The 15,683-nt window shown below is 38.2% G+C and overlaps 1 protein-coding gene across 1 annotated transcript in view; it reads right to left on the bottom strand.

Moving 5' to 3' along the window:
- The window catches only part of LOC136250635 (E3 ubiquitin-protein ligase rnf213-alpha-like), a 486,640-nt gene that overhangs the window by 220,077 nt on the left and 250,880 nt on the right, over positions 1-15,683 (bottom strand). The window contains exon 43 of the mRNA XM_066042860.1: positions 2,319-2,538. Coding sequence (XP_065898932.1) covers positions 2,319-2,538 — 220 coding nt within the window. The remainder of the gene's footprint in view (positions 1-2,318; positions 2,539-15,683) is intronic.

The raw sequence follows: 15,683 nt of genomic DNA, 5'->3' as shown, positions 1-15,683 counted from the left end.
GGCTTTTAGCTCGATTTCTTTCAAACCACAAAAGGTTTGAGGTTCAATAGTTAACCTATTCAGCCACCGATTTTCAGCATCTTCTCATAAGCAGTTTACTCTGTAGGCGTGACAACATATTGGTGTTACGTTTCGTGAATAATCGCTAATAACTCTTTGCCTGTTTATCGTATTCCAGCCAATGTTGGTACCGAGATGCGCTGTTATACCTCCCTTCTGTGTGCCAAAGTTCAAGGCAATCGGATATAGCGTTAGCATTTTATAGCAGTTTTTATAAGTGTGTGAAAAGAGGAAGAAAAATAAGAAGGAAAAAAAACGAAGAAACTAAGCCAATTTTTGAAGTCGAATATCTCGAGAACTCCTGAAGCGATTTTGCTCAAATTTGGTATGTGGGGTACTGAAGTTGGCGGGCGTGTCCACAGCAAAAATTGTCTTGTTTCATTAAGGCAATACAGAGCTACGGAGGTGCAAAAATTGCATTTTTGTTTTTCCTATCAATATACTCAAGGTGATGCGCACCGGCTTCTTGGGCCGCACGAACACCACTGTGTGTCTTGATAATAATCTTGCCATGTGGTTGAAATGTGCTGTGTAGAAAAACGATCCCCACATTGTGAAAATGATTATTTAGTGATGTCTAGTAACTGAACTATGCAATGCTGACTCACTCACTTATTTTTCCTTCAAAACAAACATGCTAAACTCAAACCCACAATGCAAAACTTTAAGCAGCTTTATATAAATAATCAAAGGTAACTGATGCTTTGTAACTGCCTCAGCATCAAAGGCAGGCTATATCATGATATCACAGTAACCACAGGGCAATACATGAAATATATGGTGTCTGCATCCATAAATGCCCAAATTTTAAACAACCATAACTTTCTACTAGATAAACATTAGTAAATCATTTTTGGACACCAAGTGGAAACTAACTTGACTTATAACATACTTGAAGGGTGAAGTCATGACACACCCACTGGAGGCGTGGTTGATTAAACATCGAATATACATTTTGAGAAATTTCTGTGCTGCCATAAATCTCAAGGTACTACCCTTTCTTGCACAGATTGCCCTTCATACTGTGCAACTTTTCACAGAAGATCTTCTACATACAGAACAGTAGCCTTGATTTATAACAGTTTCAGTCACAACCACATCATTTTTATAAAAAGAAGTTTCAAGCAGCATACAAAGGCTATTGAAAGATCACAAGAATGTCAGTAAAATGTTCTTGAATCTCACCGAATATATTTGTCTAACACAAAATAGTTGTACAGAAGTAATTCCATAAAGTTTGAAAGGTCTTTTTCCTCTTCTATCACATGCATGATTGTCAAGTTTCATATCGCATTGATCGTGTTTCGTCCCACTCCGCCATTTAATTAAGTTGCAATTACGTGATACTACATACCATATGATGTCGTGATGTGATGAGTCTTTTGAAGTTTATCTCAGCACTGTAGTGTAAACGGGGATGAAGGTTTTCTAAGTACAAACGAAGAACTTGGTTTTAAAATGATGTTTTAACACCTTACTATTGTTCAAGAAAGAAATCGCTGGTACCATCATGATTGCCAATGTATAGGGAATAAAATGGCAGTTGATTCATGCAAATAGTGCATGCGAGTGTCAAGTTATAGGACTTTAAATGGAATGGTGTAAAATCTAATGTGCAAGTTTGGGTATTATGGATGCACGCACCATAGCCTTGTGGTTTCCTTTGATCTGAGGTGTCAAAGTGGTATACTGATCAATATTATACCACGGTGTTTTAATTATAAATATTGCAGTGTTACTAAATACAAACTAAATATGTATAAGATTCCATTGCATCAATAACGTCATTATAGACTACATAATGCTTACTCTTCAAACCAATTGATGGTAAACTTTTTAGACAGGGTGACAAATAGCACTCTCCCATATCCCATAAGTACCTTTCTAGTAGTCCCATGCTATGCTCTTTGCTCTAACAAGTTCTGCCATAATACTGTTTAAATAATTTAAAAACCGGTAAATTCTGGTATTCTCCCAGTATTCTCAGTATGTTGGTATGTGGTATTACTAAATGATAAATATTTAGCGATTCGGTTTTAAAAATATATTGTACAACAACTAAAATGGGTATATTGCCCACTGCTACAATCTGGTATACAGTGCATGTAACATGTATGCAGCATAGTGATTCCAGTCCAATACAGATACATGTAGCTATACCACTGTATAAAACCCTGACACTATTTGCTCTATGTTAACTTAAAATTTATTGTAAATTACATTAAACTGTTAAAAACAATGATTGTTGTATCACATACCTCAGAATCAATATCAATATGGATGATCTGAAATACAGGTGATTGATAAGATGGAGCATGGGGCTTTAGCAATTCCACGACTGTGTCAACATCCACTTTTGGTCCATGTACTGGAACAACACAGTACGGTTCATTCATTTTCAAGTTTTCTGCTAGTTTTTTGATATGCAAAGACTTCCCCATTCCTGGTTTTGCTGAGGTCACAACTTTTACTGATAAACTAAACCATGAAAGAAAAAGTATATGGTTATTAAACTGAAAATAGTGGTTTGGTTGAAAATGTCCATAATTGTTAACTCTTCAGGATGCACATTTTTAAAGAAGTAAGCAATATAACAAGTAAATATTGTGCTACTTATAAGGTAATCATACGCTATGCTGGAATGATTTTTGGAATAAGTGGTTCTTCCATTCTGACATACCAGCTGGATAGCTTTGTTGAGATTGCTATCTTTGTGTGGTATCTAGCCGAATGTGTTGTTGCACATGTCTTAAAGTGCATGCCTTAAATTTTATTAAAGCACTAGCTAACCTATTTATTCAGGGTTCTAAGCATTTAAAAAGGCCTTTTGTGCACTTTTGGACAAAAGCATGAAGCACAGTTTGTGTGTATGACAAATATTATTTTTTGATACGGAGCCACCTCAGATTTGACCTTTACAAGCAATTTAATGTTCAAAAACTGTCACTTTCATCTCTATATGATTCAAATCCACAAAATTGGTATCAAATTGAAGCTTTTGCCCTAAAGAAAAAATTGGTTGTTACAAAATTTCCATAATTTACTCTGCTCTAAACTTACAGTGATTCTTGTGGTAAAACATGCCACTATTTTCTCCCGCCCATGCACAAGTTTGAAATATGTACAGAAAGAAGGTTTACTTTTCAATACTTATTCTGTATGACAATTTACCATGTTAAATAGGCATGATAATTAGGGATAGATCAATGAACTACCATGGGTTACATACCCAGGTCAGTATTCTGAATGGCAGGTTTATGTACGAGGTCCAATTTGTGTGAATTTTGCAAATTGAAACTTGATTCACTAAATTTTACTGTTTTTGTATGAATTCACACATTTCGACTAAGGTTTCTGGATTCTAATTTTAATGAATCATCATAGCGAAGACAATTGCTTGTGTTCTATAGTTTGCAATTGCAGAAATTTCTACTGTAGATTCCTATATTTGATTTATATATACTTGCAAATATAGTATCACTAATGTCTAGTATCTATTACTAAAGAATATTTGAAACAACCCTATACAATGGTAACTCGGTATACTAGTGCAAGATCATACTATATGTATATATAAGCATTGTTTTTATCAAATGGTACAGCAGTACCGTTTAAGTAGAGACCCTGCAAAAAATGACGTGTGCCGCCTTCAAAAATCATCCTAGAGATATCTTAGGTGATGAAAATCATCTTTACAGAATAATATTAGTGATGTCCATCTAACATTAAATACTGCATTAAAAACAAGAAAACACTAATAAGTGGCCGGATGTAGAATTTCAAAAACAAAATCACTATAACTCGGATTTTAGACTGACTGTCAGCCTGCTCGCCTGCCTGACTACAGTCGCAAGACTAGAGGTCAAATGAAGCAGCCCACGGCCACCATTTTACGCTACAATAACAAAACTCACCTGTGGGATGTGGTTCCGATGAGTTTGTTCCCTCTGCGTCTTGCCTTTCTTTTTATCGGCTCAATCATCTTGTTGTTACAATGAAACCATATCGAGGCATTAATTTTCCCTATCAGCACTTTCCTTGAGCAGCATATTTAGACGCCACAAACTTATTTAAGCACTTACGTTTGGTAGATACCTGTAACATCACAATAGGTTCAATGCCATGCCTATTAATTAGTTAACACGACCTTGGTTGATTAATAATGATCAAGCACCGAGACCACATCTCTTAACAATCTGTCACGATGACACACCCCATTATTATTGACCTAGCTGTATTTCATAATGTTAACACAACGAAATTATGAAATAGTGGCACACCCCCTGGCTGACTCAAGATACTTTAATACAGCAGTCACCCTAATAGAACAGTTACACATGTATAGCTGTATGCTATATCTAAAAAACCAAACAAACTAGTCTATTAATTAAAAAATGAAGTAGGGATCCAAGCGATAAAAAGTAGTGAAACAAGAGATGAATGATGGTATTACAGCATAGCTCGGTGGGAAAATCCTTACTTTGGCATTGAACAAAATCACTGAACATATGCCAATGTAGGGATGTTCCCACCGGACTATGCTGTAATAACATCATTCATCTCTTGATTCACTACTTTTTATTACTTGGATCCTTACTTCATTTTTATATACTATATTATATATTTGTTAAAGCTACTACAGTAAAACCTCTCTAATTCAACACCTCCAGAATATCTCTGTAATCTAATACCAGCTGTTTGCTGCACCAACAAGACTTTTTCTGTTTGATATCACTTGATAATCCAACACCCCCACACAGCTTTTCTGCTCCATTTAAGATTGGATTATAGAGCATATAAGTATCTCACATCTGCAATTCTGCATGTCTACAATTTTTATGGAAATACAACATTGATCCATTGATCTCTATTCAATGCCATTTTCAAGTAAAGTGCATGTTAACAGGTATTGTATTATAATCTCATAATAAATGGGAGCACCATAATGGGTTGTTATAACCCAGTACATATAGAAGGAAAAGATTCTAGACAGCCAACTAAACAAGGTAAAATTGATTTATGGCTTATATGTATATACATACCCTGTAGCTATAGGTACTGGTCATGGTGCAGGTTTAAAATTTAAAACATTTCTCCAAAAATTAAAGTAGTGTGACATATGAAATTATGTTGTACATTTTAAAATAATTGTCTGGAATGTGGTAACTTAGTAAACATTTTCTTAATTCATATTTGTATTTATTGTATAGTTTACTGTGTAATATCAATAGGGTGGCAATAAGATAGTAAAGGAATTGGTAATAGTATAAATACTAATAGCCAAACAGCCTTATAATATCTGCGCATATTGATTACCAGGCCAGTATGCACTATTTAACACCAGTAGAATGGGCATTGTTACAACACTGGAGAAGGGTGACAACTAAACTATATTGCATGCTTAAGTGTAGCTACTGATAGAGTATGGAGACCACACGTCTTAACAATCTAGCTGTTTACTTAACAGCAAACAAAATGACCTCACCCCTTATTGGTCTAACTAGCTGCACACCTCTTGGCTCTCAAGATATACTCTAATACAACAGTCACTCTAATACAACAGTCATGTATGATATTCTAATAGAACAGTCACAAGTTACACTGTAGCTAGCTGTGCTATAACAAATAACTAAACAAACTAGTATTTAAAAAAATTGTAAATTTAAAAATGAAGTAGGGATCTATGCAGCAAAAAGTAGTGAAACAAGAGATGAATGATGGTATTACAGCATAGCTCAGTGGGAAAGTCCCTACTTTGGCACATTAGCTATAACAATTATTTTGCTCAATGCCAAAGTAGGGACTTTCTCACTGAGCTATGCTGTAATACCATCATTCATCTCTTGTTTCACTACTTTTTGCAGCATAGATCCCTACTTCATTTCTAAATTTAAAAATACTAGTATTATATCAATCCCTATTTCCTTTTAAAATTTTTAATTTTTAATAGCTATAAGTACTATATTGTATGATGTGCATGGGTGGGAGAAAATAGGACTACTTTTTACTTTTTTAAATGGCTATAACTTTGGAATACTAAAAGCTATGGACTTTGTTTAAATGTTAGTGTACTCTTCAGAGCAAGAGCATTAATTTGACACCAAGTTTGTGAATTTTTAATCGAGATGAGGCAGATGAAAACTGATTTTAAAGCACTAAATTGGGTGTAAAGGTCAAATCTGAGGTGGCTCCCTATCAAAAATTACCTTTATGAAACATACAAACTATGTTGCAAGTTTCATGCTTTTATCCAAAAGTGTACAAGAAAGGCCTTAGAAACTTAGCTGATTCATATGTACTAGTGATGTGCGATATATCGAAAAAATATCGATTTCGCGATAATTTTGTCGACATTGTTATCGTATCGACTTTCGATACTGCTTTAGAAGATTTCGATATTTATCGAAAAGGTAATATTTTGTGATAATTATCGAAATATCGAAGAATATTTCGATAAATCTACAGCATTTAGTGTGTGATTGCACAATCACGCTAGAAATGAAGGTTGGTTCTGTACTATCTAGCCACTTTAAAAACTTGTCTGCCAGTTTTCTAGGCTTATTATTAGTTTTATGCAATAGTTTGTGTGCAAATTGTATTTCAAGCATATTTATAAATATCGGCTGCCCACGCAAATACACAGGCCACACAATTTAAAATTATCGAAAATCGTATCGAAATTTCGATATTTACCCCAATATCGTATCGATATAATATCGAAACAAAAATCCTGATATAGCACACCACTAATATGTACCAGTGATATGTTGCATGATTATTTGAGAGTAACATTAACTATGTTTAACTAGCTGGATTTCAGAAGCGCTTCAGTCCTGGCGCTACTATAAGACTAGATACATGTAAGTTTGCGACTGGGATCCCGTTCGTGATAGGTTCGTGACCACGTCCATCAATTAAAGATCTAAGTGGACTAATAGATTAGGGATTAAATGTTCACTAGTATATCTGCAGGTGTAGGCAACCTCCCTTGTTTCTCTACTTTTTTCTCTATGATCCTTAATCAAACTTAAAATTCCTCCTTAAACTTGTATGTTTACTTTTTTTGGAACATTATTATGACTGGTAAACCCACGCATACTGCATCAAAAGAAAGGATGGCACCAGTAATATTGTTTTTGTCTGAACGCATGCCCCAGCTATCAAATACTGCTTCGAAAGTGCAGTGGCCATTACTCTTCGCTTTCAGCTATGTTCAGCCCGTTACACAGCGTTACAAACGAAGAACAGCATTAGAATCGCCTCTGAAATCAATCCAGTCACCACGGAAAATACGGATGATTCCCGTTTACAAACGTACTGTAGGGGAGCCATGCATTGCGCTACTGCAAATCGACACCTTGGGTTGTCAGCAAAAAGAAATGGGACAGAAAGGAGGACAAAGGTAAGTCCATGATGGGTATATTGTACGTACTGTGGTATGCCAAAAGGCACGCCTCGGGACGAAGCAATGTCAAACAGTGAAAAATCAAGCCAATAGCATTAGCCGTTATTGAGTTACGTTATCCTGAAGGCATCAGGCAGGCAGGCAGGCAGGCAGGCAGGCAGGCAGGCAGGCAGGCAGGCAGGCAGGCAGGCAGGCAGGCAGGCAGGCAGGCAGGCAGGCAGGCAGGCAGGCAGGCAGGCAGGCAGGCAGGCAGGCAGGCAGGCAGGCAGGCAGGCAGGCAGGCAGGCAGGCAGGCAGGCAGGCAGGCAGGCAGGCAGGCAGGCAGGCAGGCAGGCAGGCAGGCAGGCAGGCAGGCAGGCAGGCAGGCAGGCAGGCAGGCAGGCAGGCAGGCAGGCAGGCAGTAGAAAACTCCATTGAATAAATTTTGTTTAAAATTTTGTAACAATTTATTGGAAGCCTTTAGGATCGTACTGAAGGCACTTTTGGGCTTGGTTATACCTAATCAATACTGCCAAGGTGCCAGGATGGTGTTGTGAAGCTGGTTTTTGGGTGATTTTTTTTGGCTAGAAAAACCCAATGCTCCATGATCCCTAATATACAGTACTACCATACTGTATGATAATGATGCAATTAAAATAATAGCACTGTACTATTACATGAAATCTCTCTTACAGGTTGGCTGGCTTGTAGTAGAAATTGTAGCTGAACTCTCTACAGAGTGACTTCCAATGTAGCTAGACTCTCTATAGGGTGATTTGTTGGAGCTGAACTTTCTACAAGGTGACTGGTCTCTACAGGGTGACTTGTTTATAGCTGAACGTTCTACAGGGTGACTTGTTTGTAGCTAAACTCTCTACAGGGAGACTACTAATGTAGCTGAACTCTCTATAGTGTGATTTGCTGTAGCTGAACTTTGTACAGGGTGAATTGGTGTAGCTGAATTCTCTACAGGGTGACTTTTTGTACGTAGTTAAACTCTCTACAGGGAGACTTCTAATGTAGCTGAGTTCTCTACAGGGTTGACTTGTTTGTAGCTGAACTCTCTACAGGGTGTATTTTTTTGTGGCACAGGGTGATTTGTTTGGACCTGAACTCTCTACAGGGTGACTTGTTTGTACATAGCTGAACTCTCTACTGGGTGACTTGTTAGTAGTTGAACTATCTATAGGGTGGCTCTCCACAGGGTGATTTATTTGTGGCTGAACTCCCTACAGGGTGACATCTTTGTATCTGAGCACTCTACAGGGTGATTTGTTTGTAGCTTAGCTCTCTACAGGGTACCTAGTTGTAGCTGAACTCTCTACAGGGTGAGTGGTTGTAGCTGAACTCTCTACAGATTGACTTGTTGCAGCTGAACTCTCTGCATGGAGACTTCTAATGTAACTGAATGCTCTACAGGGTGACTTGTTTGAAGCTGAATTCTCTACAGGGTGACCTCTAATGTAGCTGAACTCTCTCCAGGGTGAGTTGATGTAGCAGCTGAACTGTCTACAGAGTGACTCGTAGCTGAATTCTCTACAGAGAGAACTGATTGTAGCTAAACTCTATACAGGGTGACATGTTGTAGCTGAACTCTTGACTTGTTTGTAGATGAACTGTCTATAGGGTGCATTGTTGCTCTCTATAGGGTGACTTGTTTGTAGCTGAACTATCTATACTATCTATACTAATGTAAGCTGAAGTTTTTGTATTATAAATCAATGGCTTAAATCCAATTCTTCTAAACCACTGAAGGGCCTTTCTAAGATGATTAATCCATCTACACACCAATTTTCAACTCATTCTCCTGAACGATTTGTCTGTAGGCGTGGCAGGTAATTGCTTTTTTATTAGCAAATCTTGATCACTTAACTGTTGGTTTTGTGCTGTATCCATGATATTATCTGGGAAATATGCGAGTTAAAGTCCGAACAGCACCTTTGAACGCCTGCACTAAAATGATATATATCAAACTGATAAGATCAGAGGTTGGGTATAATAAAAGATACAGCGGAACCTCCGAATAAATATCTCTGTGGGACATTTCCAAGTGATAGGCTTTAATGGGATTTAATGTACACCATCATAGTTCTAGAACACTTTAACATACTGACTTATTTAACTCTAGTTTGTTTAGTCTTTTTTTCAGCAATCTTTATTCATGCATTTTTCTTTTTAAATGGAGGAAAACACAATAACATAGCACATATGGCACTGGTACAAAAGGTTGAGCAAATCAACTAGATTTGTAAAGATATGATATGCTTTGACTCATTGAGTGACACAGAGCATTTAATTGTGGGTTTGGGTTTACAGGTCAGTGTAGTTGCTAAGTTTTGACAAGTTGATAGTTGCTAAATGACGAATGATCAGTAAAACAATTATTTGGGCAATGCGTGAATGTGTATTTCTACCCATCACATGTTAGCCATTGAGCAGACCATGAAACAACACAAAGAGGACAACTAGGTGAGTAACATATAGTCCTAAGTACGTAATATATTAACTTACTGTCCCAATAGCCAAGTTAGTAAGCATAATATAGTAAAATATGGTAAAACTAAAAATTTAGATCCCACAATCGCAACTTTTCTGGTATTGCGTGTAAAGCATAATGACAACGTTTTGAAGGCTATTAGCCCACACTATTAAAACCACTATTGATCATAAATACTGATGCATAAAAAACAGGGTGAGTGTTTAGTAGCTTTTCACCTATCAGGTGAGTGTGCCTAGAGTGATATACCATGACTGCATTGAGTTTTGCTGATATATACACCCTTAGCCCTCAGGCCTGCGGCCCTCGGCTCTTGAGTGTATATATCAGCAAAATCCCTCACAGCCGTAGTATCACGACACATGGTAGTGTGTCGTGCGGCCCAAGAAGCCGGCGTGCCACCCGTGAGTATATTAACAGGAAGAAAGAAAACGCAATTTTCACACCTATGTAGCTCTGTGATCCCTTATCCGATTGGAACCAAATTTGCTAGACAGGTGCCGGCCAGCAAGGGGAGTCTACACACCAAATATGAAGACAATCGCTCCGGCCATTTCCGAGATACGAGAGAACAAAATTTCATTTTAATTTCTTCGTTTTTTCTTCTTATTCTTCTTCTACTTCTTCATTTCGCACACTTTGCAAAATCCGCCATAAAACACGAATACGTGCTCGGATCGGGCTGAAATTTGGCACACTTAAAGGGCTCATTAAGGGGATCTCTGTACCAACTTTGGTAGGAATCCGATGAACATTCACGGAGTTATGACCGATTATTTGTGTAAAATAAGGTCGAAGGTCTGTCACGCCTACAGGGTAAACTCCTTTGAGGAATCAGCTGAAAATTGCTATGTAGATGGAGCAACCATCATAGGAGTGCCTTTTTGTGGTTTGAAAGGAATCGGGATAAAGACCACGGCGATATGACACAAAACCCGACCTGTGTCAAAATTACGCGATCGATTTTTATGAATAAAAATGCTATTAGTTTTCGTGCCTATCAGGCAAACCGCTTAGAGTAATGAGCTGAAAATCAGTGTGTAGCTGGAATAATCATCATAGAAAGTCCTTGCAGTAGTACAGAAGAATCGGATTACAAACCACTGAGTTATGATTTGAAAGACAACTATGTGCAGCAAATGGGAGATCGAGATACTCTAATAGAACAGTCACCCTAATAAAGCATTCAGCTGCATTTATAATTTACTCAATTATATTACATTGCAAGTTATTCTGTAGGGAATTCAGCTACAAATAAGTCACCCTGTAGTCAGATCAGCCAGAAGAGGGTACCTAATAGAGAGTTCAGCTACAAAGAAACCATCATGTAGAGAGTTCAGCTCAAACAAATTGCCCTGTAGAGAGATCAGCTAGAAGAAGTTACCTTGTAGAGAGTTCAGTTACAAAGAAACGATCATGCAAAGACCCTAAAGATAACCCTAACCCTTCAGCTGCAAACAAATCACCAAGTAGAAAGTTCTGCTATGAACAGATCACACTGTAGAGAGTTCAGTTAGAAACAAGTCATCTTGCTAGAAGAAGTCACCTTGTAGAGAGTTCAGCTACAAAGAAACCACCATGTAAGAGAGTTCAGCTGCAAACAAATAACCTGTAGAGATCAGCTAGGAACAAGTCATCTTGTACAGAGATCAGCTAGAAACAAGTCACCCTGTAGAGAATTCAGATACAAACAAATCACCCTGTAGAAAGATCAGCTAGAAGAAGTTACCTTGTAGAGAGTTCAGCTAGAAACAAATCACCCTGTAGAGAGTTCAGCTAGAAAAAGGTCACCCTGTAGAGAGATCAGCTAGAAAAAAGTCACCTTGTAGAGAGTTCAGCTAGAAGAAGTTACATTGTAGATAGTTCAGCTACAAAGAAACTACCATGTAGAGAGTTCAGCTGCAAACAAATCGCCCTATAGAAAATTCAGCTACAAACAAACCACCCTGTAGAGAGTTCAGCTACAAACAAGTCACCCTGTAGAGAGATCAGCTAGAAACAAGTCATCCGGTAGAGAGATCAGCTAGAAGGATAACCTTGTAGAGAAGTCAGCTACAAAGAAATCACCCTGCTTCATCTTTTCTTCTTCCTGTGGTAAAGAAAAAATGATAGGTTAAAAAAAGCCCTAAATACAAATACAAAAAGAAGTGAAATCTAATCCAAAACAGCCAAGCTGTAAAAATGTGCGGCCCTCAGACAGGCTATGGTGAAAAAAGATGTGAAATCCAAGGTGGCGGCCAAGAAATGGCTGTGATGGTAGGTTAATGGTAAAAATTTTAATAATGACAATTCAGGTGAATTTTGTGCCAAGACCAAGCGGCACCAAATTCACCTGAATTGTCGTTATTAAAATATTTACATAAAACACGAATGCGTACTCGGATAGGGCTGAAATTTGGCACACTTGAAGGGCTAATTAAGGCGGATCTCAGTACCAACTTTGGTAGGAACTTTGGTAGGAATACGATGAACGTACATGGAGTTATGACCGATTATGTGCGTAAAATAAGCTCGAAGGTCTGTCACGCCTACAGGGTAAACCCCTTGGAGGAATGAGTTGAAAATTTATAAGTAGATGGAGTAACCATCGTGAGAGTGCCTTTTTGTGGTTTGAAAGGAATTGAGATAAAGACTATGGAGATATGACACAAAACCCAACCTGTGTCAAAATTACACGATCAATTTTTATGAATAAAAAAACTATTAGTTTTCACATCTACCAGGCAAACCACTTAGAGCAATGAGCTGAAAATCAGTGTGTAGCTGGAATAATCATCATAGAAAGTCCTTGCAGTAGTACAGAAGAATGGGATTACAAACCACTGAGTCAGGATTCGAAAAGCAACTACATGTAGCAAATGTGCGATCGAAATACTCTAATAGAACAGTCACCCTAATAGAGCATTCAGCTACGTTTGTAACTTACTCCGTTACAGAATTATAGTACATTGCAGGATATTCTGTACGGAATTCAGCTACAAACAGTTAATCTGATAGACAATTCAGCTACATGCAAGTCACCCTGTAGAGAGTTCATCTAGAAACAAGTCACCCTGTATCAGCTAGAAGAAGTCACCTTGTAGAGAGTTCAGCTACAAAGAAACCATCATGTAGAGAGTTCAGCTGCAAACAAATCATCCTGTAGAGAACTAAGCTACAAACAAACATGCCCTGTAAAAAGATCAGCTAGAAGAAGTTACCTTGTTAGAGAGTTCAGCTACAAAGAAATCACCATGTAGAGAGTTAAGCTGCAAACAAATCACCCAGTAGAAAGTTCAGCTATGAACAGATCACCCTGTTGAGAGTTGCAGTTAGAAACAAGTCATCCTGTAGAGAGATCAGCTAGAAGTATCACCTTGTAGAAAGTTCAGCTACAAATAAATCACCTGTAGAGAGTTCAGCTATAAAGAAACCACAATGTAGAGAGTTCAGCTGCAAACAAATCCCCTGTAGAGAGTTCAGCTAGAAACAAGCCACCCTGTAGAGAGATTAGCTAGAAACAAGTCACCCTGTAGAGAGTTCAGCTAGAAGAAGTCACATTGTAGAGAGTTCAGCTACAAAGAAGCTACCATGTAGAGAGTTCAGCTGCAAACAAATCACCCTGTAGAGAACTCAGCTACGAACAAATCGCCCTGTAGAAAGATCAGCTAGAAGAAGTTACCTTGTAGGGAGTTCAGCTACGAACAGATCACCCTGTAGAGAGTTCAGCTACAAACAAATCACCCTGTAGAGAGTTCAGTTACAAAGAAACCACCATGTAGAGAGTTCAGCTGCAAAAATCTATCACTCTGTAGAGAGTTCAGCTAGAAGAAGTCACCTTGTAAAGAGTTCAGCTGCAAATAAATCACCCTGTAGAGAATTCAGCTACAAACAAACCACCCTGTAGAAAGATCAGCTAGAAGAAGTTACCTTGTAGAGAGTTCAGCTACAAAGAAACCACCATGCAGAGAGTTCAGCTGCAAACAAATCACCTGTAGAGAGTTCAGCTAGAAACAAGTCACCCTGTAGAGAGATCAGCTAGAAACAAGTCACCTTGTATAGAGTTCAGCTAGAAGAAGTCACATTGTAGAGAGTTCAGCTACAATGAAACTCCCATGTAGAGAGTTCAGCTGCAAACAAATCACCCTGTAGAGAGCTCAGCTACAAACAAATATGCCCTGTAAAAAGATCAGCTAGAAGAAGTTACCTTGTAGATAGTTCAGCTACAACGAAACCACCATGTAGAGAGTTCAGCTACAAACAAATCACCTGTAGAGAGTTCAGCTAGAAACAAGTCACCCTGTAGAGAGATCAGCTAGAAACAAGTCACCTTGTAGAGAGTTCAGCTAGAAGAAGTCACATTGTAGAGAGTTCAGCTACAAAGAAACTACCATGTAGAGAGTTCAGCTGCAAACAAATCACCCTGTAGAAAGTTCAGCTATGAACATATCACCCCGTAGAGAGATCAGCTAGAAACAAGTCACCTTGTAGAGAGTTCAGCTAGAAGAAGTCACATTGTAGAGAGTTCAGCTACAAAGAAACTACCATGTAGAGAGTTCAGCTGCAAACAAATCACCCAGTTGAAAGTTCAGCTATGAACAGATCACCCTGTTGAGAGTTCAGTTAGAAACAAGTCATCCTGTAGAGAGATCACCTAGAAGTATCACCTTGTAGAGAGTTCAGCTACAAACAAATCACCTGTAGAGAGTTCAGCTACAAACAAATCACCCTGTAGAGAGATCAGCTAGAAGAAGTCACCTTGTAGAGAGTTCAGCTATAAAGAAACCACCATGTAGAGAATTCAGCTGCAAACTAACACCCTGTAGAGAACTCAGCTACAAACAAATCGCCCTGTAGAAAGATCAGCTAGAAGAAGTTACCTTGTAGGGATTTCAGCTACAAACAAATCACCCTGTAGAGAGTTCAGCTACAAAGAAATCATCATGTAGAGAGTTCAGCTGCAAACAAATCATCCTGTAGAGAGTTCAGCTGCAAACAAATCATCCTGTAGAGAGTTCAGCTATGAAAAGATCACCCTGTAGAGAGTTCAGCTAGAAGAAGTCACCTTTTAGAGAGTTCAGCTACAAAGCAACCACCATGTAGAGAGTTCAGCTGCAAACGCATCACCCTGTAGAGAATTCAGCTACAAACAAATCGCCGTGTAGAGAGACCAGCTAGAAACAAGTCACCCTGTAGACAGATCAGCTAGAAGAAGTTACCTTGTAGAGAGTTCAGCTGCAAACAAATCACCCTGTAGAGAATTCAACTACAAACAGATAACCCTGCAGAGAGTTCAGCTAGAGTCAAGTCACCCTGTAGAGAGAATCCTGTAAAGAGTTCATCTACGTACAAGCAGATCACCCTGTAGAGAGTTCAGCTACATTTCAAGTCACCCAGTAGAGAGATCAGCTGCAAATTATCCTGTGGGGATTAATTGACATGTAATAAATATATGCTCTCTTTTTATATTATGAACTCTTGATATATGCATTATATATATAATTTGTACATTTACTGATAAAATCAGAATGAGTTAAAGTATTTATAAAATCTGCTTCATCTTTTTCTTTTTCCTGTGGTAAAGAAAAATATATAGGTTAAAAAGCCCCAAAGCTGGCCATAGGCCGGCTTTGGTGTATACAAATACAAAAAGAAGTGAAATCTAATCAAAAACAGCCAAGCTGTAAAAAAAGGAGTGCGGCCCTTGAAAAGGCTATGGTGAAAAAAGATGTGAAATCCAAGGTGACGGCCAAGAAATGGCTG

The sequence above is a fragment of the Dysidea avara genome, chromosome 3, assembly GCF_963678975.1.
Source record: "Dysidea avara chromosome 3, odDysAvar1.4, whole genome shotgun sequence".
NCBI lineage: Eukaryota > Metazoa > Porifera > Demospongiae > Dictyoceratida > Dysideidae > Dysidea > Dysidea avara.
The sequence above is the reverse complement of the archived record's forward strand: the minus strand, read 5'-3'. Positions and strand labels throughout refer to the sequence as shown.